General features: G+C 50.2%; 1 protein-coding gene across 1 annotated transcript; it reads left to right on the plus strand.

The window, feature by feature from the left end:
• Positions 1 to 3,029: 3,029 nt before the first annotated feature.
• DUSP4 (dual specificity phosphatase 4) lies at positions 3,030 to 27,229 on the plus strand. The gene is made up of 4 exons (XM_064272840.1): positions 3,030 to 3,899; positions 15,249 to 15,394; positions 17,454 to 17,673; positions 18,215 to 27,229. The coding sequence occupies exons 1-4, from the start codon at positions 3,467 to 3,469 to the stop codon at positions 18,598 to 18,600; spliced, it is 1,185 nt and encodes a 394-aa protein (XP_064128910.1). The 5' UTR covers positions 3,030 to 3,466; the 3' UTR covers positions 18,601 to 27,229.
• The last annotated feature ends 609 nt before the right edge of the window (positions 27,230 to 27,838 follow it).

Here is a 27,838-nt window from a genome sequence, read left to right on the forward strand (position 1 = left end):
CCCAATTCCTGCAGATATGCCTTTGTTAATTAAATTAACTTTGAAATGACATTCAAATAACCTCTTCCTACCAAATGCGTTTGTTTTCTCTAGAATCTACTCATTGACAAGCTGTTCCACAAAGTTCCTCTTGGAACTGGTTATGTTTCCCACCCCCAGCCTGCAGACTAATTGGAGGTGAAGTTTTATCACGTCTATAGTCGGTAACGAGTAGCCCTGACATCGCATTGATTGAACCGAAGGCCTCATAGCCCACACGCTCAAAATACAAAAAAATTATCCAGGGAGCTTACATAGGATTCGGATAATAAGGTAATTTAAATCTCGATTGTTGAAATCCACACAACGGAAGGCTAATTCACGGGGGGGGGGGGGCGGAAGTGTTTTTTAAATTAATCTCTTTCAAAAATCAAGAATTCACATTCTCAGCTACAGCGGCTCATAAGCACGTGAAGTCGGAAGTTGCTACCCCCTCCCCAGGGCTCGGGCGCGCAGGCGCGCAGACGCGGGTGCGCGCACGTGGACACACACACACTCACACGCGCCCGCCCACGCCCCTTCCGTGTGAATCGCCTGCGGGATTTACGGGTTTCGCCCCATGGATTACTGTCAGGTGCAGAAAGCAACTCTTTGTTTCGTGGGCAATCCCTCCTCCCCCATTTGGCTGTTATTTACCGGCCACGTGAACACTGGGCCCGGGTCTAGCGGGCAGAGAGGCGCACCCAGCGTTTGGGAGACAAAGACTAGCAAGAGCGCGGCCAGGGCGGCCCAGGAACGTCTCCCCAGATCCTGGGACACGTGTGAAACCACCCAGGCCTGCCTCCGACTCCTCCAAGAAATGTCCTGCGAAAGCCCCAGAAAAGGACTCGATGTTTCCCTGGGTGGAAAGGCTCCCTGACCGCGGGCCTGACAGGGGTCGGATTCCTGTGCCGCCCTCTCGGAGAGTCGGGCCGCGACACCTTTGCTTGGGGACTCCTGGGGAAAGGCACACTCCGGCTGCTAGCGAGAGCCTCAGACCCACCTCAGCCGCAGGAGGGAGGTCCCTTTGGCCCCCGGGAGGGAGTATAAACCTCTTTCACCGGAAGGCCACGCAGATAGCCTTTGGCCGCTGACCTGCCACCTGAGTGCCCGGCGCCCGAGATCCAGCGCTCTTGCGGCCTCGGTAGGTCCGAAGTCGTGGCCCCTTCCGGGCACAGAACCAGGGTGGGCACTCAGACGCAAAATTTAAAGCGGCGCCAAAAAGCCAGTAATCCGAATATTTTAATGCAGTGCTTAAAAAAAAATTAAAATCTATGCAAAAAAATCCATTTTGAATGAAATATCACTGCAGGACCACAACAACGCCGAACTGAGTCATGTTGGTGCAAGACAAAAGGAAAGATGCCCTGGATAAGCTGCGCCCCCCACCGCCGACCAGACCTTAGCCGGGCCGCCGGGGAGCTTCGGAGCACAGGGAGAGGGGCGCGCGGCTCCAAGGTCTCGGAGATGGAGGCCCCTACGGAGCGAGGCCCGTGGGGGAGTGGAGGTGGCCCTGGGGGGCCAGAGGAGAGAGCAGCAACTCTTTGCTCCCCAGGGAACAAAGACGGAGGGGCAGGAGGGCGGGGAAGGCCGGGCGCCGGAGCAGGAGGGCTTCCACGCCAGACCTGGAGTGGAAGACTCGACCCCGCTGTCCTCGAGGCCGCCTCGGGGCGCATCCCCTAATTTCCTCGCCTCAGTGCGTAATTCTCCCTAACAAGACTTGGCAAGATGTCGGGCGAATAATTTTTGGCTTCTATCAGGTCCCCACCGCGTACATGCACAAACCCCCTGCCAAGAGCGCCCTCCGGGAAAATTAAATGCTTAAGTAAAGCTGGGGCGGGTGAGGGGGGGACCGACCGGGGAGTGGGTGGGTGAAATCGATGTGATCTGGAAAGAGGGATGCAAAGAAACCTGAACCTGCGTGAGTAAATGCTTCCCAAAGGTCATTCTTTTAGCGTAAATTTCTCAAGGACTAGTTCCGCACCAAATGTGGACCCTAATTGTCATTTCCTGAGAAGACAATTCACAGATGTGCAAGACGGGGGCGAGGACTTTCCCGAAAGCCGAAACGCCGATCCCTTCCCCCCCAACACACACACAAAGGTTAAATAAACACATTTTAGGAAGCGTGGAAGCGAGTGGCACCCTTGCCCTCCTCCATCTGAACAACATTCCAGCCATCAATGCCTTCCCGCCCCCCTCCCCGGGTCGTAAAGCGACAAACCCCACGCCTCACCCCTATTACCGTAGGGCTTCGGGGAGGGAGGACTTTCTCTTTCATCTTCTAAGTTGGGGTTTACCCACGTTCCTCGGGAAGCTATAAAGCTGATTTAATGGTGTAAGATGAAAATCGATCACACTAATGCATAAGCCAACGCTTGAGGAAACGTGTTAAATCGTGTAAAGACAACCGGCCGGGGCGAACGAACTCTGAAACGTGGGGAGAAGAGACGCAAGCCTTGCAGGGTGGGCGGTGTCGCACCCCGTCTCTCTCCACCTCGGGACCGGGTGGGGAGGAGACCCGGCGAGCTCACAGTTAAGAGGGGGGCGGAGAGTGAGGCGCTGAGGTCAAAAGAGGCGAAACCTCAAACCCCAGCCGATGGCCTCCGCTAGGCGGGCTTCTCGGCTGCTTCCTTTGCGCCAAACGCAGCACAGCGGGGCGGTGGCACTGGGACTCGTGCCGGGGCAGGAAGCGCGCCCGGGAGGCCGGGCGGAGGGCGAGAGGCGCCGCCGCGCTCCATTCACAAAGTCCCGGCGCAGCCTCCCCCTTCCCCGGCTCCCGGATTTATGAATGGGCCTGGCGGCGGACGCCGAGCGCCCTGTTTACTCCGCTCTTTGTGACGTCGGGGTCCCGTGACCGGGCGCGCGCGGTCGGCGCTCCACTCCCGCGTCGGGGAGGGCGGAGGAGGGGCGGGAGCAGCGCCGGGGGAGGGGGCCCGGCGGCGGGAAGGAGGCGGGGCCTGGCGAGGTAGTACGGCTCCCCCCGCGCGCCGGAGCCCGAGAGCGTTGATAAATCTCAAGGCGGGGAGGAAACTCCGGCTGGGCCAGTGCGCGGAGCTCCGGCGGCGTGTGGGGAACCGGGGCCGGAACGGCGGCGCCGGCGGAGGCAGGAGCGCACGACAGGCCGTACCACAGCGGAGGAGCAGAAGGGAGCCCGTGGCCCTCTTTTTTCGTAAACACGCTCCCCGCCACTGCCACCTTCCCTCGGCGCCGCGCGCGGTCCTGCCTGGCGCCCGAGGCCGCTGCAACTGATATGTAACCGGGGGACTGCAGGAGGAAGGGGACTGGGGAGAAGAGGCTCGCCCGCCGTCGCCGCTCAGAGCCAAGTTTGCAGCCACTTCTGCACGCGCTCTCCCTTAGCCGCCTTCTGTCCGCCCCTTCCAGCAGCCCAGCCGGCCGGGTACCCTTCGCCTCGTCGCGCACCCGGCAGCCGCGGTTCCCCGCGACCATGGTGACGGTGGAGGAGCTTCGGGAGATGGACTGCAGCGTGCTCAAAAGGCTGATGAACCGGGACGAGAGCGGCGGCGGCGCGGGAGGCAGCGGCAGCCACGGCGCCCTGGGGCTGCTGAGCGGCGGCAAGTGCCTGCTGCTGGACTGCAGACCGTTCCTGGCGCACAGCGCGGGCTACATTCGCGGCTCGGTCAACGTGCGCTGCAATACCATCGTGCGGCGGCGGGCCAAGGGCTCGGTGAGCCTGGAGCAGATCCTGCCCGCCGAGGAGGAGGTGCGCGCCCGCCTGCGCTCCGGCCTCTACTCGGCGGTCATCGTCTACGATGAGCGCAGCCCGCGCGCTGAGAGCCTCCGCGAAGACAGCACCGTGTCGCTGGTGGTGCAGGCGCTGCGGCGCAACGCTGAGCGCACCGACATCTGTCTGCTGAAAGGTAAACACGGGCACCGAGTGCCAGCCGCGGTGCCCCACACTGAGCTGGAGCGTGTGTGTGTGTCTGTGTCGGGGGATTTGGCGGCCTGCGCCTTAATGGTCACGGGAAGGAGTGCCCCGAGTGACTCGTGGCTGTAGGGATCCCCGCGCGCGCCTTTGTGCGTGTTGGTTTTTGTCTGCTTCTGTGCGAGCTTCCGAAGTCCTCAGGACCCGTGCGTTTCCCCCGTCACCTGCCCTCACCCTTCCCGGTGAGTCTGCGTTTATTTACACCCACTAACGGTTCTCGCCTCGCGGGTGAAGCGACTCCTGTGTGCGGGCCATCTGCGAGTACAGGGAAGCACTCCCAAGTACCACAGTGCGGGTGGGGACAGGATGGGCCTGTTTGTTTGGCGTGCCCCGACCCTGAACTGCATTCGAAACGGAGAGCCCGAGGGGATGGGAGGAGGGTGAGCGCCGAGGTGAGATCGGCCCCAACCGGCTGTTAGATGAAGGAACGCGAATGGGGTTGCAGACATTGTGGGGAGCGATCTGGGTCATTGCTCCCGCTGCCCAACTCCGAGCTCCTCCTGGAAGGTGGCCAACTCCTCCCGCCCCGGGGCGAGACCGCGGCCCCGGGAGCCGGAGGCGATAGGACTGAATATCTGGGGGACCGGAGGCTAGGACGGTGTCTTCTTCCCCCTATGAATCCGGACGGCGGAGAATTCGATCTTTTGTTTAGACATGATTGCCGAATATCCGATGGCGCGGTGTGCTTGATTTAAGTGAAAGCTGGCCAACTTAACCTTTTTCGGGGGAGGGAGTTTTGTCAAATCCAGAAGTCAGAATCCCCGAAAGGGCAGCACCTTATCCAAGTAACTGGAGGGACTGTGCGCCGGCCGCGGGCAAGCCGGCGGCCGCACCTGCCAGGGTCCGTCGGTCCGCGGCCCTCGGCGCCCCTTGCGCTGGGCAGCGGGCAGGCCGACGGGGTGGCGGTCCTGCCACGCTGCGCCCAGTCCTCCCGCTGCCGCATTCCTCGCATTCTTTCGCGCTCCACCGCTTCTCGCCCCCGAAGCCCAGAGGCGTTTTAGACCGCCGCCATCAAAGAGCCGCTCCTCTCCCTGAGGGCGCCCCTTGCCCCTTCCTCCCTGAACCGGACCTGTCCACCCAAGAGGAAGGGAGATAGGGCGGAGGGAGGGGACGGAAACCTCTTCCCACCGCCCCTCCTAAAAGCACAACAAAACTGCTCAGTGCCGAGGACAGGGGTTTGCTGCTGGTGAACAGCGGGGGGCTTTGTTCTCGGCAGTTGCTTCCTGACCATTTGACCTGTCAGCTGCTGGGGAAATGCTGCTGTTGACCTTTCGTTGAACCGCCAAGTCGATTTTGCGGATTTTTCTTTGTTTTCCCGTGAGGGCTGCGTTTTGCACCTTTATTTGAGCCCAGCTCTCCTTTCTCCCCAAAACGCTTTAAGAGAAAGTGCCAGGAAGGGGCTTGCACCGGAAGGGCCCGCAGCCAAGCGGGGGCGAGCTGGGCGCTGGTGAAGGGCCGGCCTGCGCCTGGGCGCCTAGCTGTGCCGGGCAGCCCACGCCGGGCGCACGCCCCTCAGATCCCTTCCTGCGTCAGTTACTGGTCGGACCACCAAGGTGGTGGCCGCGCTATTGTTTGAACTGGGCAGCCCTCCCTTTCCTGGGACTGTCACTCTTGGGAAAGATGAGAGAAAATTCCTCTGGGAAGAAAGTCCGTTAAAGTGGGCAGAGGCTGGCCGGCGTGTCCTCCGTGCGCGCTGCCCCCAGGTTCCTCCTGATCTAGAACCTGGGCGCGCGCCTTTATGGCTTCTGAACCCAGGACTCCGAGCGGGGACTGGGGCAGGACTCTACCCCCACGTGGAGTCTGAGTTTGTTTTGTTTTCCTTCCTGAGAGAAATCCAGCGGGGACCGCCCTAGAGCGGCAGTCTGGGCACGTGGCCCCTGGGCTTCTGGGGCGCAGACACTTCAGCCCCGCTTCTAGGGAGAAGGGCGCGTTTTTAAGGTTCGATCCCCTGGCCCGCGGCACTTCCTCCACCCCTCGAATCCGGTTGGGAGAGCCGGAACCAGGCGGATTCCGAGAGCCGCCCCTTGGACGAGCCGCTCAGCGCCGGGGAGTCGGGGCGAGGCAAACGTTGATGTAAAAACTGGGAAGGACAGGCAGTCTCTGGGTAATATGACAGTCCCCTGGCGGGTGGTGAGGTGCGTGGCCAACGGAAAAGGACTGCTCTGAAAGCTGTCTTCGGAGTGTGCTCATTTTCTCCTCCAGGAGGCCCGAGACTGCCTCCTGTAGTCTGCCCTGAAGCGGGTGGGAGGACCGACGACGGCCCTGTGCATTTCAAAGTCGACATCCCCCGGGATGAGAGTGTCTAAGCCTGGGCAAGAGTTGAGACTTCGCCTCCGGTCACGCTCAGGGAGTGGCGAGGAAATGTTCTTACTGTGTATTCACAAGCAGAGACCCCCTCGTTGGAAGCAGCAGCCTGCAAATCACAGGGCTGCGGCTTTTTGTCCTTCTGTATTGGTGGTAGTACATTTACAGGTTAACCGGAACTTACACTGTTTAACTTAGCTTGTTTTGATATTGGAAACTGTGGTGGTATAGTGGTTAAGAGCTTGGCTGCTAACCAAAAGGTCGACAGTTCAAATCCACCAGCCTCTCCTTGGAAACCCTATGGGGCAGTTCTATTCTGTCCTTTAGGGTCTCTATGAGTCAAAATTGACTTGATGGCAGTGGGCTTGGTTTTTTTATTTTGATATGTGCTAAGCCGAGGTCATCTTCAACCCACTTCCTCTTCCTTCTCTCTGCCTTCTAATGAAAAGGCCTCCCCAGAGAGGGCAGAAAGAAAAAAATTAGCATCTGCGCCCACACTGCTGGGGGGAGGTGCAGCCTGGGGGAGACAAGCAATGGATCCTAAGTCTTTGGAGACACCCAGCTTCCAGTGGTGGGGAGGAGGCTGTGTGGGCAGGGACCTAAAGGGGGGAACATTGGGAAACAAGGGAAGAAAAAGCTCCTTAGATTATATTTAGAAAATGCCTGGATTGATGAGGGCTTGGGTAATTTGGTTCCCACTGGAGGTGCTCATTTTATTTTCCAGCTAATGGGCCTTCCTGTATCTGTCTCCTGTCATGTGGGGTGGTGCGTGTGGAGTTAAAGTGGGGTGGGCATGAAGCTGGTGGGAGACTCTGTTGGTGTTTGCTATCCTGGGAGGACAATAAAAACAGCAGGGTGTTTTCAGAAATTATACTACCCTCCCTAGTCAAAGGTTGGAAACCGTGGTGGCATAGTGGCACTTAACGTGCTTCGGCTGCTAACCAAAAGGTCAGCAGTTGGAATCCACCAGCCGCTCCTTGGAAACTCTGTGGGGCAGTTCTACTCTGTCCTGTAGGGTCGCTAGGAGTCGGAATCCACTCGATGGCAATGGGTTTTTTTAGTCAAAGTTTATCTAATTCTACTAATTAATTTTTTAAATCCATTTTTTTATTTCTGCCACTTTGAAGGGGAACTGATTCCTCGTTGAAGGTCATTAAAACTGATGCCGCAAGCAAGCAAAACTTCATAGTTAAAATCAGGAGTGTCACTTAATATCAACAAAATGTTGCCTAACCTTTAAATTTCCTGATATTACCCAAGTTTTGCTAAAAGCAGTAACCCAAATCACTACAATATTTCCTAGTCTTTTTTCTAGGGAAAGATTCCCACTGGGGTAAACTCCCCCCGCAAGCTCATTCAATTTAAAATCCCGTAAGACATTTTTAGGGACAGTTTAGAAATTTCAGTTTTTCAGACATTATCATAATATACATCTCCTTTACAGTCCTTTTCTCTCTCCTTCGTAAATTCTTGGATTAGAGTTTTCGTCTCTCCTGGTCATTAAGAAAGACAGTCGTTTTTCTCTCCTATCCCCCAAATAACAAATCAATCTGTTATGTAGAAAGATTTCAGATATAAAAACGTTAGTTTGCTTTCTCCTCCTGTCTAAAATTCACCTCAGCTCATGTATGACCTTTGTCAGTTCTTATTCAAATTCTGATTTAAAAGCTATCCTGGAGCGGTTTTGAAAAATTCCGGGGGGGGGGGGGGCTGTCCATTAGATACTCGGGTTTCTCCTTCTAGGTTGAAATTCATGTTCCCACTAGTCCCCAGACTTGACCATACAGCCTCTGACATTTGACCTTTGTGGAAAACAGCCACTTCTGCCAGCAGTGAACGGTGGGAGCAGGCAGCCCCCGGCAGCTCTCTCCTCTCTCTCCTCCCATCCACCCGTCCTAGTTCCCCAGGTCAGTGGCATCAGCAGCATAGCCCTGGGGGTGCCGAGGTTGCATTTGCATACCTCTTCCATTCAAAGTGAAAATGACTGGCTTTTTTCTCTGCAAATATGATACAATGCCCAGGACAGCCTAGGACTGGGAGTATGAGAATTATAAAATGTTAGGTCTTAAAGATAATTTCCAACCCCTACTTTTTACTATAGTTTTTTTTTTTTTTTTTTACTATAGTTAAGCAGCCCTGGTGGCACAGTGGTTAAAAGCCCGGTGGCTAACCAAAAGGTCAGCAGTTCGAATCCACCAGCTCCTCCTTGGGAACCCTACGGGGCAGTTCTGTACTGTTCTATAAGGTCACTATAAGTCGGAATCAACTTGATGGCAGCGGGTTTTACTGTAGTTAAAAAATGAAAACTGAAGCAAACTCAATAGATTTTGCATCCTCTGAACTGGGTGTTTCCCATCAACAAAGTAACCAAAGGCAGAGTCAGGGTGTAAACTGAGTGAAAACTTGACCTTCACGAAGAGAAGACCACACGGCTTCCTCAGGCTTGCCCTGGTTGCTAAGAGAGACAGCCTGCACAGAAGGCTGAGGGAGCGAGAAGCGGTGACCATTTCAAGGAGCCAAGAAATTCCTTTAAAACATCTGAAACCAGATAGCCGGTTTCCTTACTAGGAGGCAGTTCCTGGCTAACAAAGAGGAAGCATGACAGGAAGAAAAGTTCACTCTCCAACGGAAGCCAGCTTGCTGAACCACGCTAACAGCACAGAGGACGGGGAGGGGCTGCAAACAAGACCCAGCCCCGAGCTCAGCGTTGGTGTCAGCCAGCTGGCCAAGGAGGGACATGTCTCCCAGTGGATGGAGCCCCAAGGTGAGAAAACCACATCGGTAAATTTTAAATACGGCTCGGCATTTCATGGCTGCTTACTAAGTCAACACCCATACCGAGTGAAGTTCTTAAAGGCAAACGGCCTTCAAACCACCCAGACTCTCTTGTTGGGCAACATTAGCCTTGTATTGATAAGATTTCCCAGAGAGCAAGGGAGGGAATCTTGCCTGTGAACAGGTGATACTCTGAGCCTTGAGAGGGTAATGGAAAAAAGTGACAGGCACGTTAGAATCTATGGCCATAGTCACCACCAAAGGACAGCCTTCTCCATCACAGACCCCATTAAGAGGCCGGTTCTGGTGCTGCTATCAATAGGACATGGGTCTGCCCTTTGCAGTGCACGTCACATGCACCTTCCAGCCTGTGTGTGGGAGGGGCAGGCAGCTTCGAACGTGTGTAGCCAGCCAGCCAGCGGGTCATCATTTTTACTAATCTTGGACAATCGCCTGGCTTGAGCGTAAGTGAGAAAAAGAAAAGGACAGATGAGATAACTGTAAATATAGTTATTCTTCAAGAAACTCTGGTGAAAATCAGATTACCTTTTTCCTCCCTTGACTCTCCAGTTTTAAAAGAAAAACGAGAAAATGAGAGCTTTCAGAATAGAAAGTCTATTTTAAATAAGGACATGGGAAAAACAGGTCAGAATTAATATCTGTTATGGAATTACATTCCACAGGACATAGAAAAAAAAACAGGTCAAAATTAATTGGCAGATCTGTTAGGAAATTTTATTCAGGAAATAGAAACACAGATTGTAGCTACCTGCTGCCTTAAAGCTGGTGAAAATGGTGTGCTTTCAGTTTGTAAACTTTGCAGATAGATCCAGACTATTGAGAATCACAGGATGTTTGAGCTTAGAGATCTTACAGTCAGAAATCCTTACGTTTTGAGGTTGGGAGACAGGCTTTGGGAGGGAATGTGCTTGTTCGGGAAACCCTGGTGGCGTAGTGGTTAAGCGCTACAGCTGCTGACCAAAAGGTTGGCAGTTCAAATCCACCAGGCGCCCCTTGGAAACAGTATGGGGCAGTTCTCCTCTGTCCTATAGGGTTGCTAGGAGTTGGAAATGACCGGACGGCAATGGGTTGGGTTTTTTTTGGGGGGGGGGGTGTTTGTTCAAGTTCCCACAACTTGAGCTGGGACTGGCACCCAGACCGCCTGTGTCCACGTTTGCCTCCCACACCTGCAGGAGGCACGGGATAAAGCCCAGCCCCTTTGCATATGACAGAAATAAGCTTTGAGTTTTGGGTAAAACTGGGTGATCTAAATCTGGGTCTTAGAAAAGGGGGGGTGGGTATGGAACCTGCACAGATCTGAGACTGGGTAGAAAGTACTGAAGGGAAGATGTCTGAGGGCAGCCTTTTTGACCCCACCCACAGTAAAAATTACATTGCAATTGACATCACCCCCCAGTATACAGACACAGACACTCCTGAAGCAGAAGTTCCATGACACCGTTGTTGCTGGTTGCCGTCGAGTCCATCCTGACTCATGACGACCCCATGTGTGCGGAGAAGAACTGCTCCATAGGGTTTCCAAGGCTGGGACTTTTTGGAAGCAGATCTCCAGGCCTGTCTTCCGAGGAGCCTCTGGGTGGATTCAGACCACGTTTTGCCTTGTAGTCAAGTGATTAACCTTTTGCACTGCCCAGGTGTGCCTTCTGTGAAATGATGCCCTCACTAAACTCAATAAATTCTACTACCTTCTATTGTATTTCATTAAAAAAAAAAAAAAAATCCTGGTCCCGGCCCCTTAATGACAACCTGCAGTCAGGAAACCACTGGAAAGGAGCAGTTTGGTGACACGTCAGCAGTGCCTCATTCAGGTCCTTTCTGATGAGGCCAGCAGGCACTGCAGAGAGAAGGGCCACCAGGAGGGGGTGGAAGGCAGAGACAGGTAAGCAGCAGGTCAGCCAGCTCCTGACAGCAAGCTTGGGAGTTCAGCTTTGAGGCCGCTGGCCCTTCCTCCACCTGTGTGTGGCCCCTTGCCTGCCCTGCACCTCAGTTTCCTCTTCTGTAAGTTGGACTGATCATGCTTTCTCACGGGCTAGTTGGAGGAGATAATGTGTGGGAAGAGCCTGGCATATAGTCAGTGTTCACTGTTAACAGTAGCTGTCATTTCAGTGACGTGGATGCCCTTGCTCCCTGGTGTGTGGTCTTGTGGGGTGTGGACTTGAATCATAAGTTGCCCTCTTCACTGCGTCCTTTGGACCATCAGCACGTATTGTCTTCAGCCTTGGCCCTGGCCTGAGTGAAGCTCTTCCCACCAGAACCCCCTTTGGTTGCTCCTTGTAACAGCCAGTTGTTAGTTGCTGCCGAGGGAGCTCGGACTCCTGGCAACCTTACGTGTAACAGAACGGAGCGCTGCCTGGGGCCTGCGCCATCTTCGTGACCCTCCCAGCCCCGGGCTCATCTCCCAGCACTACATCAGACAGTGCTCTCCTGTGACCCGTAAAGGTTTCGCTGGCCAGTTTTTGGAAGCAGATCACTAGGGCTTTCTTCCTAGTCTGTCTCTTAATCTGAAAGCTCCGCTGAAACCTGTCCACCCTGGGGGACTTTCCTGGAATTTGACTTACCCCTGGCAAAGCTTCCCGCGTCACGGGAACACACAATCCACCACACTATGACAAACTGACAGACAGGTGTTGGAACAACCAGCTACGGACCCTCAAAAACTAGCAGTAACTCAGGAGGGAAAAACCCTTTCGTGGCTACCCACGTCGGAATGTTGGACTTTCCAGAGCACCTGTCCTTGAGCTAGTCTGCTTCTTCACTTAGTTTCTCTTCGGTAGTTCCTTAAAGATACCCCAAAGAGAAGTAAGTTTTTAGTCATAATTTTTCTGCTCCGTTCTACTGGTGTCTTTTGCAGACCATTGTTGTGTCTTTGTCTTGCTGTTAACAGCCTGGAGATGTTGAATGGCCCCTTCTGGCCTCTCCTCCACCTGCTGGGTTCCCTTCGTCCCACTCACTCAGCCGCCGGTCCTCCCTGCCTCCCACCCACCCCACACTGTGGTCAGCAGCTGGCTCTGAATCCCTCAGCGCTCGTTCCGCTGTGCCAGCCTAATTGATTGACCCCAGGAGGTAGCTGGTGCTTGGGACTGGGAAGGGAATACAGAGCTCAGGAGGTACGCACCTGCCCTTCCTCTAACTACCAGGTCTCAAGACTCTGACTGGAGAAAATAAATACAGCCCAGGAAGAGAAGGCTGCCAAACGTCTGGGAAGCTGGCAGCCTTACGGAGGCCCCTTGTTCCTCTTTAGTCTTTGGGGATCAAGGAAGCCTTCATTATGTGTCTCCCAGGTGCTAAATCAGTCCTGGCAGGCATCCAGTGAGGAGGAAGTTCAATCATGTTTTACAGGCATGGGGAGGCTCAGAGAGGCTAAGTGACTGGCCCCAGGTTGCACAGCTGATGAGTCACAGCTCAGACCAGTCATTCTGACTGCAGAGCCTCTGCTCTTTTTGTAACTTCAGTCTGGTTCCCTGCTCATGCCTTCTGAGCTTTCCCCCGCTTCTGCTGTCTTTGGGCTCCCTCCTTGTGACGAGATGTGATCCTGGAGCCTGACCCTGGGACTTCTGTGCCCTGGCCGTTCATTTTTGGGTGGGTACAGCTTATCTATGTGGGTGATGAGCTTTTTGTCTTACATTTCTTTTTAAACATATGTTTTAGTAGCTCAAATTATGTAAAAAATACAAGGGTCATTTTGTCTTAAAAAATTTAAATTCTGTAGAAGCAAATGGAGCCCTGGTGGTGCGGTGGTTAAGAGCTTATCTGGTAACCAAAAGGTCGGCAGTTCAAATCTACCAGCTGCTCCTGGGAAACCCTATGGGGCAGTTCTACTCTGTCCTGTAGGGTCGCTATGAGTTGGAATAGACTCGACAGCAAAGGGTTTATGGAAGTATATAGAGGGTAGTGGTGGTTCAGTGGTAGAGTTCTCACCTGCCGTGAGGGAGACGAGGGTTCAATTCCAGCCAATCCACGTCAAGCGTAGCTACCACATGTCTGTCAGTGGAGGCTGCCATGTTGCCGAGCAGGTTTCCATGGAGCTTCCAGACTAAGACAAACTAGGAAGAAAGGCCTGGACATCTACTTCTGAAAAATTAGCTAACGAAAACTCTATGGATCACAACATTCCAATCCCTTTGTGCGTGGGGTTGCCATAAGTCAGAGGCCACCTGTACGGAAGCTAACAACAAGAAGAATGTAAAAGCATAAAGAGTAAGAAGTGATGGCTTTAAAATATATATATTATGGTAAAATATACAAATACAGAAAATTTTCCACCTCAACCATTTTTAAACGTACAATTCAGCACTAATTACCTTGCCAAGGTCACGCAGTCTTCACCACCAAGGATTTCCAAAACGTTTTCATCCACCCCAGACAGAAACTCTGTACCCATTGGTCAATAACTCCCCAGTGATGGCTTTTTATGTAGGTGTTCAACAAGAGTTTGCTGATGGATCCATTTCCGTTCCCCTTTTTCCAAAGGGCACTGTCTACTGAAGTATCCCATAAGGCCAGAGCCCCATTGTAGAGCCCTCAGCTAAAGACATTTGCTGGCAACTTCTTCCCCCATACTCTGCTGGCTGCATATCAGATAGCAACATTTGTAGCCTTTTAAGGAAAGAGGACCAACCAAAAACCAAACCGATTGCCATCAAGTTGACGCCAACTCATAGCGACCCTATAGGACAGAGTAGGACTTACCCATAGGGTTTCCAAGGAGCAGCTGGTGGATTCAAACTGATGACCTTTTGGTTAGCAGCCAAACTCTTAGCCACTGTGCCACCAAGGCTCCACATAGGGAAAGGCGGTTATAACAGAGGGAGGGGGTGCTCCTGAGATGTGGTAACCACTGAGGCCACCAGGCACCTCCAGCTGGCAAGGCCGGACTTGTTCGTAGGTTTTCCACCCAGAGAAGCTGGTCATTATGACTCAGCAGGAACCAGGGCCTTTGACCAAAGAGATATCCATTTATACCCTGAGGGAGGGAGTGGAGAGAACAGAGAGGAAAAACTGTATACCCTGTTTCTGTAAGCCTTATGATACGACAGAGTCATTTTCCCTCAGAAGCAGTAGACAGTAATTCCCAGGGTTGAAATTTGGGGCAAGTCCGTCACATGCCTGGAAGATGACTGCAAACGTACACAGGGAGCGCTGGACCGGTACCACTCAGCCATAAAGATTTCATGGTTCGAGCTACATACATGTGTGTCCTTCAGCCAACTTGTCATTTCTACAACATACCAAAACCGAAAAACCAAACACGTGGCTGTCGAGGTGATTCCCACTCACAAAACCTGCAAAGTAAAAGCAGGGCCAGACATTGACAGTAAGTGGTAAATACCCTCCAAAGTAAAATCCCAGAGATCACAGGATGGTCGGCCTCGCCCTGCAGCTTTGCCTACCGCCTCCGCCCAGAAGCACTTTTCTGGTTAGCGCTGACAATATTCCAGTTATGTTGGCCGTTTATCTTTTTTACGTAAAACGCCTCCCTTCCCCGGAAGACAGTTCCACGGATAACCTACCTTAACCGGGCTTCGCAACTCTCAGGTCAGGAAATCCTCCCTTGCCCCAGACCTGTATGTAGCAAGAGGGATTTACTGAGATTGAAGCCCGTGTCCTTTTGTTTTGGTTTCTTGATGGAACAGCTGTTTGTGAGGCCGTGTGATTGGCATCTGTTCCATTCATTGCTGAGCTCCAGGGGGGCTGGTGCCAGGGTAATTTTCCCCCTCCTTTCCCACACTGGAGAGGCTGTCCAGAGGAAGGGCTAGAGTGGAGATGGTGTCTCTGCAGGTTCCAAGGCACAGCTGCCGGCTGCTTCAGTGCTCATGGAAACCCACAGTGGCCATTCCCTCTTGCCCTTCCATGCTCGGTGATCCCCTAAGAAAATGGTCTGAAACGGATCTCATCTGCATACTTATGCACGTCTTCCTTTGCATATCTTCATCCCGAACTGAAGCCCCCAAAACTTCCCTTCCAGCCTTTAGGATGCAGTTCTGGCTTTACGTGGGCTCTGCGTCTCAGGAAAGGGCCCACAGCCATTATCTCCAGGCCCAGAGTGCCACCCAGTGGCAAATATAGAGCCAGCCCATAGCTTCCCAACAGATCACTTTTATCTGGGGGTAGGATCCAAGTTCTTTCTGGCTTCCTGCTAACTTGGTAACACTCTCCTTAACCTGAACCTCATTCTCCTTTATAGGTGGCTATGAGCGGTTTTCCTCCGAGTACCCAGAATTCTGCTCCAAAACCAAGGCCCTGGCAGCCATCTCACCCCCGGTGCCCCCAAGCACTGCAGAGTCCTTGGATCTGGGCTGCAGCTCCTGCGGAACCCCACTGCACGACCAGGTAGATGGCAACAGGAGCCCAGGCCAGAGTGAGGGGCAGAGACTAGAGGGGTGGGCAGTGTGGTGGCAGGTGGAGGGCCTTCTTTTCAGAATGTCTGCATTTCGAAGGCTTTGAATGTAGCACCTCAGTTTGGGGGGGATGTGGTGAACCCTGGGTATCGGGGGGGATGTAGGTTGGGTCCATTTATTGGAATTTTTCCTCTTCCCTCTATTATTACCCCTTCCTTAAAAAAAAAAAAAAATAGACATCACTCCCAGAAACCCCCGAGTTAGCCTCGAGAGTTATGTCAGACAAGGCTGATAGGGCTGTGAGTGTGTGGCCTGCTGTACAGAAAGCTGAGAAAAAGTACACCCTTCTTCTTTGAAGGAAAAGCTCATGGAACCAACCCTGGCCTGCAGCCGTGAGTCTCTACCCCGTGTACATGCCAACCGTGAATGCCAAACAGACGTAAATGTCACCAGACTCCCTGAGGAAACCCTGGTGATGTAGTGGTTAAGAGCCACAGCTGCTAACCAAAAGGTCAGCAGTTTGAATCCACCAGGTGCTCTTTGGAAACCATATGGGGCAGTTGTACTCTTGTGTATAGGGTCACTATGAGTTGGAATTGACTCGATGGCAACAGGTTCTTTTTTTCTTTTGTAACCCTCCCCAAAGAAAACCAACTCAGGCCACGCCATTTCTTACTAGCCCGTCCTCCCCAGCCCTTCCAGTTAGATGGGAGGGAGGGAGTTTCCGGGGCGCAGACAATTGGCTTCCCAAATCTCGGATCACTTGAGTTGTTCTGACCCAGAAAATTTTCAGTAATTTAGGCTGACATTGTCTCATCTAGCCAAGTTCCCTCCTCTTGTCTGTGAGCCCAACATGGGATCCGCTTTTGATGTATTAAGGGAAGACATATTCTGCTTTCATGAAAGGTTGCACAGCAAAGTCGCTTCCCATTTAGCAGTTACTACACAAATTGTTCAGAGACATTGGTTACATTTTTCACAATGTTTTCACATTCTCATTCCCTTCTGGATGTTTTGCTTCCAGTAATCTGGTTTCCCTGTCCCTTTACCCTTTCATCTTTGCTTTACAGTAATTGTTGACCATTTAGTCTCATACAGATGATGTTTTAAAGGAGCACAGTACACACTGGTAATATTCATTATTTTATAAGCCAGTCTGTTATTTAGTTAAAAGGTGCCCTCAAGGGGTAGTTTCAGTTCAAGGTTTATGGAGTATCTCAGGAAGGTGATAGCCTCAGGGAGTCTTCTAGTCTCAACTGGCCCAGTACATGTGGACTTTTTAAGAATTTCAGTTCTGTTCCACATTTTTTTCTCCCCTTCTATCAGGATTCATCTTTTGTAGCCCTGATGAGTACGGTCGTTAGAGGTGGCCAGGCACCATCTAGTTCTTCTCGTCTTAGGGTAGATGAGCCTATAGTTTATGTAGGCTCTTAATCCTGTAGACTAATTTCTTCTCTGAGTCTTTGGTTCCCTTCCTTCTCTTTTGATTCAGATGAGATGAGATAGTTGTATCTTAAATGGCTGCTCACAAGCTTTTAGGACCCCAGATGCTACTCACCAAATTAGAATGTAGAACACAAACTTTGTGATCTATATTATGGCAATCTACCAAGTGTCCCATGAGACTATGGTCCTAAGGCTTCAAACCCAGAAAACCAATCCCTCAAGTGTAAACTCTTTTGTTACAAATGGTGCGGTAAGGCCAGCATTGTCTGCTGCTTCCTTTATCACCAGGAAGGTGGGTTGCTTGGACCAGCAGGTGGGACCAACAAACTACGTGGCTCTTAGCTTCCCTGTTCATGGGCAGAACAGAGGGTAAAGGCTAGAGAGGTCCTGCTGGACCCATCCACTCTGGGGACCTTAAGACTAGGAGCTCCAGAAGGATAATGGGGAACCCCGGCAGGGCCGTGCCTAGCAGGCATTCTCCCGCGGGCCTGTGAAAGCCCATCTCAGACTGCCTTCCCCCTCCCTGTGCCAAGCAGCCCAGCCCTCTTCCTGGTTGCCTCCCACTCATGTTGCCCATGGGCCTTTGTTTTCCCTTTCTGGTGCAGGGGGGTCCTGTGGAGATCCTCCCCTTCCTCTACCTTGGTAGTGCCTATCACGCTGCCCGGAGAGACATGCTGGACGCCCTGGGCATCACAGCCTTGCTGAATGTTTCCTCGGACTGCCCCAACCACTTTGAAGGACACTATCAGTACAAGTGTATCCCAGTGGAAGATAACCACAAGGCCGACATCAGCTCCTGGTTCACGGAAGCCATTGAGTATATCGGTAGGTTGGTCCTGCCTTTGTGTTATTAGGTCAGGGGGCTGGGGCCAGGGAGGACGAGAGGGCACCACTGGTAATCAGTGTGTTGAAGGAGGGACTTGGGAGGCCCTGTGTTCGGGCTGTGCCCATTTTCTCTCTTCCTTACCCACTGGGTGTATGGTGGGGGCAGCGAGAGGAAGGTGAACTCCCAGACCCCTGCTGCTAGCTTGCCTGCCTTTCCTTTGCATGTCTCCATGTGTCTAGATGGTAAGACTTTCTGGATGCCGAGGAAGACTAAAAAAGCGGGGAGAATTAGGTCATCGTTTTTGTTTCTGCAGATGGAAATCCTTGAATGTCTGTTGGGGTGTAACTAGTTCATCATACGTGTGTTTCCCAAGTGTAGTGTTCTTGTTTGGTTAAGTCTCAAAAATACCCTAGGACAGATGGGTTTGTAGAGTCGCTCAAATGTGCCCCATCCTCCAAATCTTGCCCACCCCTTTGGTATGCCCTCTGGCGAGGGGCCAGGAACACCGAGGGCACTAACTATGTCACGCTCTCTGCCCAGATGCGGTGAAGGACTGCCATGGGCGGGTGCTGGTACACTGCCAGGCGGGCATCTCTCGCTCAGCCACCATCTGCCTGGCCTACCTGATGATGAAGAAGAGGGTGAGGCTGGAGGAGGCCTTTGAGTTTGTCAAGCAGCGCCGGAGCATCATCTCACCCAATTTCAGCTTCATGGGGCAGCTGCTGCAGTTTGAGTCCCAGGTGCTGGCCACGTCCTGTGCAGTGGAGGCCGCCAGCCCCTCGGGGCCCCTGCGGGAGCGGGGCAAAACCACCCCCACCCCCACCTCGCAGTTTGTCTTCAGCTTCCCGGTCTCCGTGGGGGTGCACTCGGCCCCCAGCAGCCTGCCATATCTGCACAGCCCCATCACCACCTCCCCCAGCTGTTAGAGCCCAGACGCAGAGCCCCCAAGCCGAAGTCGGCTTTCAGCAGAGGTGGGTGGGCCATGTGTGGCGGCAAGTCGGGACTGACCAGCAGGGGGCAGGTGACCAAGCTCCTTCCTCATCCACTTCTCCTTGGCCATCCTCCGGGCCAGCTTGAATGGCAATAAGGACTTTGAATACATATTAAAAGCAAACAAACAAAACACTCCAACTTAGAGCAATAATGGCTGCCTCAGCAGCCGGGGAAGACCTTGGTTTGGTTTGTGTGTCAGTTTTACTTTTATGATAGAAATTTCTTACCTCATTTTTTTAAGCAGTAAGGCTTGAAGTTATGAAATCCACAGATCCTGGCAAATGTGCCCAACCAGTTTTATTGGGAGGAGGGGGGCGGGCAGGGGATAAGAAGCAAACATGTTTCCCAGAAGTGCCTGGATTTCTGTTCCTGCCCCATTTTTGTTGTTGTCATAGTTACAGGAACTTTATTATTTTTTTTTTAAAGAAAACTTTTAGGACATGGTTTTTATTTCCAAGTCACCAACAGGTGAAAAATTATGCTTAATAATAAATAAAAGTATTTATTAAAAATGTCCTCAGTATGTAAGTACAAGGAGTCCAGCGACAATGACTTTAGAATTTATTTATGTGGATGTCAAACAACGGAGCACAGCAGCATGCCAATGTCAGAGCAGTTAGGAAGTTCATGATTTCTTGGTCACGTTCAAGGTTAGCATGGTCATCAACTTGTGTTTGTTGCCCCTGAGAGGCAGGTGGAGTGGGAAGAGGAAGAAAGGAAAGGATTCCTGTGGAGCTGGTTCCTGGGCACATATACCACTGAAGCTATTTCAGCCCCAACAGTACACCCTTCTCTCTCTAACGATCATGAATTCGATTGGCTGATCGGTGTGTTTTTTCCCTAGCCCTGCCTAGGGCTTGTATACCATCCGTGATAAATGCCATATCCTATGAGGTGCTCCTGAAAAATTGGGTGCAATTCTCATTCTCCTGCAGTGAATCGTTCGGCAAGGTCATTGGGGAAACCAGCTAACTAGACATAATAAACCTAAAATAAGCCCTTTTGTAAATTAAAGCACCCTCTTTTTTTGCACAAATCTGAGTTTTTCATCCTAGAGAGTTTACTTGAAGTATGCCAACCAATTCCTGCGTTCTTAAAATTCCTGGTTTAAGTGGATATTTTTATGTGCCCTCTTTTGAGTGAAAAGAGGGGAAAGGTCCCCTCGAGGTTTTCGAGGGGCAGGAGAGTGCAGGGCAGGGCAGACTCCTTGCCTGGGTCTGGCTGCTGGGTTCAGTGAAGTGCATGGTCACGGGCACTTGGGGGGCCATTGTAGAACCCTTTCTTGGGACAATCCCATTTTAAGAGGCCTTTCCAAATGGAAGAATGGCTTCGGAGGGAGAAGGACATGTTTTCTGTGGGGTGGGCTTGGGGGGAGGGAGAGGGAACAAAGCTACCTGTTACTTCATTTGTAGTATTGTGGAATAGTGTTGTTAAGGAGTACCAGATTAGAGGCCATTGCCAACTTGTCTAGAAATGAGAGCATGTGTTTTTAGCCCTTTGAGAGTCTAGATCTAAATGAACATTCTTGCTCACCTACAAATAACTTCAAGCCTCAATGTCACTGTAGTGTTGAAATGCCCTCTCTCACCTGAGTATCCCAGACAGGACCAGGCTCATTACATTTCCTTCCATGAACCTGTGTCTGCATCATTAGTCCTGCCTCTTTCAAGCCCCACCTCTGGGTGAGGCCAGAGTTTCCGCTTCCTGCTTTTAGAAAAGCCAGAGGCTGCCTCCTGCCCCTGGGAGCTGCTTGGCTGACTAGTTAGTTAAGGGTGAGGCGTGGAGGGGTCAGGGTTCCTGGACAATGGACCCATTTAGAAACAGCGCAGTTGGACGTTCCTGTCTTTTCCTTGATTCCTGGAAGTCACTTCATGTTTTGTGATGAACGAGGTCAAATGGGTCCTGCAGCTGAGAAAGCTGTGGATTCCAGTGGCAGATCAGCAGGGGAGGAGGGGTTGCTTGGGGGGGAGGGAGGAAAAGGAGCTGGAGAACAGATTCACTTTCTGAAGAAGGAGTGTACATTTGCCAAAAACTAAGCGTAATGCTTTCCCAGATTGGAATTTAACCACGTGGATGGTCAGAACGCAGGATGAGTTTCAGGTCTGTCTTTCCTCAGCTTCCCAATTCAAGTCTTCTACCACAAGGTCAAATAACTATTCATAAAGCCATTTTCTCTGTATTTGGTAATAGTGCGGGTCCCAAAGCTCTTTGAAATGAATAGGACATTGGCTTGATTGGAAAAGGGGACTTTGTTGTTGTGGTTCTCCCAGCAGGAGCCCCTTTGATGACTTGGAATAACTGTAAGGAAGACACCAGCATAGGGTGAACCTGAATGGTCAGTGAGTTTCAACAGGCGCCCCTCCCATGAAATGATTTCTGGTGATGTGAGATTCTCCAATGGCCGGAGGGCATTGCCTCGGTCACCGGTTATCCGTGTTGCTATTGGCTATGAGAGGCAGTAGGTTCTCTGGATGTTCTATGGAGACCCAGGAATGCTGCTGATTGCCTCCTCAAATCTTGTCTGTCCACAGGCATTTATGGAGGACCACTAAGGGAAAGTGGCCCGATGTTCCCACAGAGCAGGATTAGGCTGAAGCCAGGCAAGTGGACGGCTGATAGCGCCGCCTTCAGTCATCCTTACCTGAGGCCATTTTGTTCAGGTGTTCAGTCCAGCCAGATTCCAGACAGTTTTCAACAAAACTGAGAAACCGCGAGAATTTTTTTTTTAATCCTTGGGTAGATGGACAGGGGAAAGGAGGACAGTTGATTCAAATGTGAGGGCAAGGGGCTGGAGACTGGGGCTGGCCAGGGGTTACTAAGCCTAGTATTAAAGCAGTGGTTTGCCTTGGCTGCCCATTAGGATCATTTAAGTCAGAGTTTCTGGGAGCTGGACCCAGGCATTAGAATGTTTCAAGGCTCTCCAGGTGCTTGTGATGTGCCCCCAAGTTCAGGAAGCTGCTGTCGTTCCTGCATGGCACGATGCTGTTGGTGGCTGGGCCTTGATGACACAGAACTAGCTTGTCTCACAGGAGCCACGGGGTTTGTCACTGGCTCAGTTTGGCCCCCGCCCAGGCAGGGGACAAGATGGTTTATCTCAGGAGCTCCTCAAGGGGTGTGAGGCCCCCCTGAGTAGGGCACCCTGTCCTGCTCTCTGGGATCATCATCAGGTAACTGAATACAGCGGCCAGATGTCAATGTTTTCCTTGAAATTCCTTGTCTATCAAATTAAGATGGAGAGTGTCACCTCCTTGAAAGTGCCCCCTCTCCCTCCATTACCCTGCCCTTCCTTGGAGTTGGAGTTATACAAGGAAGAGACTTCTTACAGACAGAGCAATGCAATACTCGTAACTTTTGTAAATAGCCCATCTTTCAGAGTGGTGTCATTTCTACATTTGATATGCCTGTATTTCTGTAGGATGTATATAGTTTAGGGGACTTTTTTGTTGTTGCTTAGTTTTGTTTTTTTAGAAAAGTCAACATGTCTGTTTTTATTTATTGCTTGAAAAAAGATCATTTGAAGAAAAATAAATACATTTTCAACCACTTCTGGCTTGGTTTGCCCTTTCCTTGAAAACTGTCCCGCTCCTCTGACTTGGAAGGGGAAGAAAGAAGATGTGGGCCTTTTAATAATCTCATGTGTTTAGTGACATCTGCAGTGAGACGGGCTGGTAAAATCGGTCAGCCCATTTGTGTTCCCTGAACAGCACTCAAGGAAAAGGAGAGGAAGAGGCTGGTCCTAATCTCTGAGAGCCTGATACCTCCAGTAGCTGAGAGACTGGTGGGGAAGAATTGGATGACAGAAATAGACAGGGCCCTTCATCTGAGAATCTGCTGTGTGCCAAGCACAGGATACAGAGATAAGGACGGATTAGAACACTTGAAAAAAAGTCAAAAGACATACTGTACTGTGTTCTTGGATACAAAGACTCAGTGTTGAAAAGATACTTCTCCATAAATTAGCCTATATATTTACCTATACACTTAATGTGATCTCAATCAAAACACCAACAGGATTTAAGGGGGAATGACAAAACGATCCTGAATTTCACCTGGAGAAATAAATATGCAGACATAGCCAGGGAAGCTCTAAAAATAACAGAGGGAAGGGAATCATGAGGTGTGGGAAGAGGGATTTATATCCTTCAGTATTGTGCATCTACCATTGTTATGATAAAAATTGCTTTAAAATTTTTTTACAGGAGATTATTTTAAAAATTGAGATTCTTGGGCCCACCTCAGACTGAGTCAGAGACTCTACAAACTCCCCCCAGGTGACTGATTTCCAGCCCAGTTCAGGAATGAATGTCTGACCCGGATTATATCCGCTTGTGTCTATTCCCCTTCCGTTGATGCGCTCCCATGGTAACAACACACAAACCATAAGTGTTCCAATTACTACTAACAACCATTTTATTTTGCCCATGGATTTGTTGTTCAGGAGTCTGGGAAGGGCTCTGCTGGGCAGTTCTTGCTGGGGGTCTCTCAAGTGGTTGCAGTCAGGTGCTACCTGGGGCTGCTCTCATCTGAAGGCTCTATTAGGCTGGATGTCCAAAATGGCTCTCTGACGTGACTACAGTTGATGCTGGCAGCTGACTGATAGTACAGCTCTGCCTGTCGACCACAGCGCCCATACGAGTTCTCTCTAGGTTTCTTACACGGCAGATCAGAGCTCCAGAGTGAGTATTCCAAGGCGATTAAGGTGTAAACTCTACTCCTTTTATGACCTGGCTTCAGAAGTCACAGAGCATCACTTCCCCTCAAATATATTATTTGAAGCAGTTTCAAGAATGCCCACACTCAAGGAGTGGTGCCTTAGGCAGGGTTCTCTAGAGAAACAAAACCAGTGAAGCATACATATATGTATTAGAGAGAGAGAGAGATTTATATCAAAGAAATGGCTCATGCAGTTGTAGAGGCTGGAAAGTCCCTAGCCTGAGGGTCAGGCTAGAGGCTTCTCCTGACTCTTGTAGCTACAGTGGCTGATGAGGCCAAGATCGGCAGGTCAGACAGCAGGCTGCTGTCTCAAGTCCCAAGAACTAAAGCTCAGATGATGACAAGCCCAATGTAGGATCCAGAGCTTTGCCAGAAAGGCCATATACATTGGATGCAGGCCACACCCCAAGGAAACTGTTTGGCTGCTCATAGCAGATCTCATCATGGAGGTGATTGCATTACATCAGATCTCATCATGGAGATGACTGTACTATATCCGAAGGTATCATGGATGTGATATCATTACATAAGTGCCCAACTACATCATAACTGCCAAACATCAGCTTTTTAAGTTTCCAGATGGATCTGCTGCACCGTACATGCTGACACCAAGGTTATTGCTTAAATCCTTCCTGGAATCCAATAAAAGACATTAAATTGAGTGAATCAGAAGGCCTCAGTTCTAACTGTATTAGGAGTTCTAATACATGGTCTTCATGCTGCTGCTGAGCACCCCTGGTCCCATAACATTGCTAATCCACTAAAATATTATTTTCTATTGAGCTCAGGTCTAGGTTTGTCATCGAGCTTTTAACAGAGCACTCTAGGCAGCTCTTACTGCTTCCTTAGAGTTGGCCTGCAAGATAATAACAAACAAATGCTAATAGTTGTTGAGTGCCATTCTAAGTACCTTATATTAACTCATTTATTCCTCACAACAGCCTAATGAGATACAGGACCTGATATGATCTCTGGTTTACAGATGACAACAGCTGGGCACAGGGAGATCAAGTAGCTTGGCCAAGATCCGAGTTGGTCTGTGGAAGAGCCATGATTGGAACCCAAGCTTCCAGCCACTATGCATTCTCCCTGCTTATGCCCTACTGGCCCCACCTGATCCACAAAATGTCACAACATAAACTATCTACAGATAAGGAAATGCTAGAAAGTAGAAAGCTGGAAGGCAGAAAGCTGCAAAAGCATGATCCAAGGAGAAAATGGAGGCAAGAAGGGTCTAAAGTTCTCACTGATTTCAGATCCTTGGCCACTGTACTAGGTCTTAACTCAAGTTAACTTGGGCAGTACCTTTTTGCAATGTGAGTGACACAGAGGGAAATTGAGGGCATGATATGGAGAACAATTAGCTAGGGAAAATGTGTCCTGGATCCTGTAACACCAGGATACAGAGCTACAGAAACCCTGTCCACCAGCCAAGCTGGGATAGGTAGACAAGAGGAGCTAGCTCCAGGGTATCTAGGCAGGACACACACATTCCCATGAGACCCTGCTAAAACTCCTCCCCTGGTTCTCCAGAGTCATTTAATACTATGTGATGGGGAGATTTGGACTGATTTCTATTGGTATTATAGTTGTGACCCAGGCGGACCAACACGCTGCTGATATTCTTCCGGAATTTTCATCCAAAGGAGTTGGAAACAGAAAATATACATCAAATGGGCAAGCATCTGCTATCTCCCAGCACTAGGCTCTTAGGGAAGAACTAATTTGGACAACCCAGCTTTGATCTCCAACTTCTTACCCCATGGACCTAAAGCAAATGGATCTACAGAGTAGTCCTGCTATGGATTAAATTGTGTCTCCCCAAAATATGTGTTGGAATTCTAACCCCTATACCTGTGGATGCAATCCTGTTTGGAAATAGGATTTTCTTTGTTATGTTAATTAGATTACACATATGTAGGGTGGTTTTTGACTTATAAAAAGAGCAAGTTAGACACAGAGACTTGCATACACAGTGGGGTGCAGAGAAGGGATAGACACTGTGTGAGATTAGTCTACAAACCAAGGAACTAGGGAACAACAGGGGGTTCTGACGAGGTAACCAACATGGCCAAGTTGATTTGGACTTTTTCAGCTTCCAGAACTGCGAAAAAGTTAATTTCTGATCTTTAAAGCCACCCTGCTTTTGAAATTTGTGTTACAGAAGCACTAGTAACCAAGACAAGGTCCCACACTAAATTTCCTTCTTCCTTCTAATTGCAGGTGAAGAGTGGGAGGTACAGACTCTGTCTGGCAGGAGAAAGGAGAGGCATGTGCTGATCTTGAGGCATAGGAACCTCACCCAATGGAAAAAATGTAGTCCAACGAATGTCCTAGGTTCTGACCAGTTGGACAGGCCACTCATCTTTCCTAAGAAAGAGGGCTGTCAGTGAAGAGGTGGATGAACAGACAGAGGCAAAGAAAGGCGTTAGAAACAAGACAAAAAGGGTCAGTTTCCCCAATACGTACCTTCAGGAGGAGAGAAAAGCCTTTAGAGAAAAGTTGTCTATCACCCCTGATATTGAGGATTACATAACTGTTTGTTCTCTAAGGGTTTTATCCAGCCCTTAGAGTGGTATGCACTTTATCTTACGGGAATTAGTGAAGGTCCCATTTGAGTTCCAAACATTTCACTGCTGATAGCACAGGCGGGAGGAAAAGGAGCCAAGAGGTCAATTCTGTGGGTACCAGGATGATGTTCTGAACATGGTGTTCAGGTCTCCCTCAGGATACCAGGGGATCTAGTCTTATCAGAATAATTGAGGGAACTGGCTCCCTGCTAGCTTCCAGAGAAAGTTCAGTGGGAAGATACTGAACTTGACCAACATAGTGGCTTGTTTATAGGTGCCTCTTGGGACAAATATTCCCATTATAGCGTTCTCTGGCTGATGTTGCTGCTGAGCAAACATAATTCTCATCTTTTAGTAACAGCACCCCAATATTAATCATGGATATATGCATTCCCCCATATGCTTCAGTGGAAGCAGAACCTACCTGAGCTCAGGGCTGGGACCTGTGGTTCAGTCCTAAATTAAACAGCATAGACCATCCAAAGAGCCACGGTGAAGTTCAGGGATGAACACCCGACCTAAACGGTCCATCAGACTGAAGCTCCGGGCTTTTATTGGGTGCTTGGGAATGAATTCTTCTCCACAGCTGTCACATGAAACCTGTCATCTTAGGGGCTATCAGGACCATCTTGAGACCGCAAGAGAAAATTCTCCAGAGGATGGAGCCAACATGGAGGAATTAGGGCAAGAAACGGAGATATTGTTTGTGCTGCCAGACCCAGCCTTGTCTGCAGTCTGGACTTGTCCATCATTGACCCAACAAGTTTTCTTCTTTTGATAAAATCAAATTACGTTTCTTGCAACTACAATACCCTGACCGATACACTCATTTCACCCCTTCTAGGCTTGTTCAACTTCTAGACAGAGGTTGATGGAGAAAAGTGAAATCCACCAGTGCCTAAGGTACTTTTTGTAACTCTTCACTAATACCTGTCTTGGGAGCCTACCTACTAACTCTGAAGAAGAAGCCCAGCGAAGTCTGTGAGAATCCCTGAACTAGGCTGAGAGCCAGCATATAGAGAAATGGAATATGGAGAATGATACTTTTATGCAGAATAACAAGAGAAGTCCAGCTTTTCTTTTTATTAAAACTATTGCCATGGAGTCGATTCTGACTCATAGTGACTCTACATGACAAAGTAGGACTGCCCCATACGGTTTCCAAGGAGCGCCTGGTAGATTTGAACTGCCAACCTTTTGGTTAACAGCTGTAGCTCTTAACCACAATGCAACAGGGTTTCCTTTTATTAATAGTAATATTCATAAATCAAACTTGTTTGCTAGATGTTTGTCTATTTTATTGGCTAATATTTATGTGATACCAAAACCAGACTAAGCTATTACAGAAAAAAAAAAAAAAACCTCATGAATATAAATGTGAAAAACCTCAAAAAGATGTTAGCAAACTGAGTTGAGCAAAATATAGGAAGGAGCATATACGCTGACCAAGGGGCTTATCCCAGGAGGTCAGGTGAGTTTAACATCCATGATCAACTACGGTAATACACAACATCAACAGAATAAAGGAAGAGAAATGCATGATCACCTCAACAGACGCAGAAAAAGCATTTGGCAAAAGCCTTGGCACCCATTCATGACAAAATCTCACACAAATTAGGAATCACATCTTTGTCTTTTGAATTTCAAAGCCATCAGGCAATAGAATTGGAAAACCTGTGCTCGATCATGCTATGTCCGCGTTACTATGCAGCTTGCTCTTCATTTAACGACACACCCTGGGCATTCCTGATATCCATACTTACAGTAAAAGCTCTCCTTTATACTTTTTAATAGAGTGTAATTTCAGTTTTTATGTCTTCTTTAATTAAAAAATAGTATAGAAGAACGTTTTTTTAAATTCTCTGCTTTGGGGTTCAAAGCTTTGTGT

This window comes from Loxodonta africana, chromosome 19 (assembly GCF_030014295.1).
Source record: "Loxodonta africana isolate mLoxAfr1 chromosome 19, mLoxAfr1.hap2, whole genome shotgun sequence".
Taxonomy (NCBI): domain Eukaryota; kingdom Metazoa; phylum Chordata; class Mammalia; order Proboscidea; family Elephantidae; genus Loxodonta; species Loxodonta africana.

What these genes read in the sequence shown, in the direction of transcription:
- DUSP4 (XM_064272840.1), top strand. Translation starts at nt 3,467, where the DNA reads ATGGTGACGGTGGAGGAGCTTCGGGAGATGGACTGCAGCGTGCTCAAA. An exon ending in CGACATCTGTCTGCTGAAAG is followed by an intron (nt 3,900 to 15,248) that starts GTAAACACGGGC and finishes TCTCCTTTATAG; the next exon opens with GTGGCTATGAGCGGTTTTCC. An exon ending in GGAAGCCATTGAGTATATCG is followed by an intron (nt 17,674 to 18,214) that starts GTAGGTTGGTCC and finishes CTCTCTGCCCAG; the next exon opens with ATGCGGTGAAGGACTGCCAT.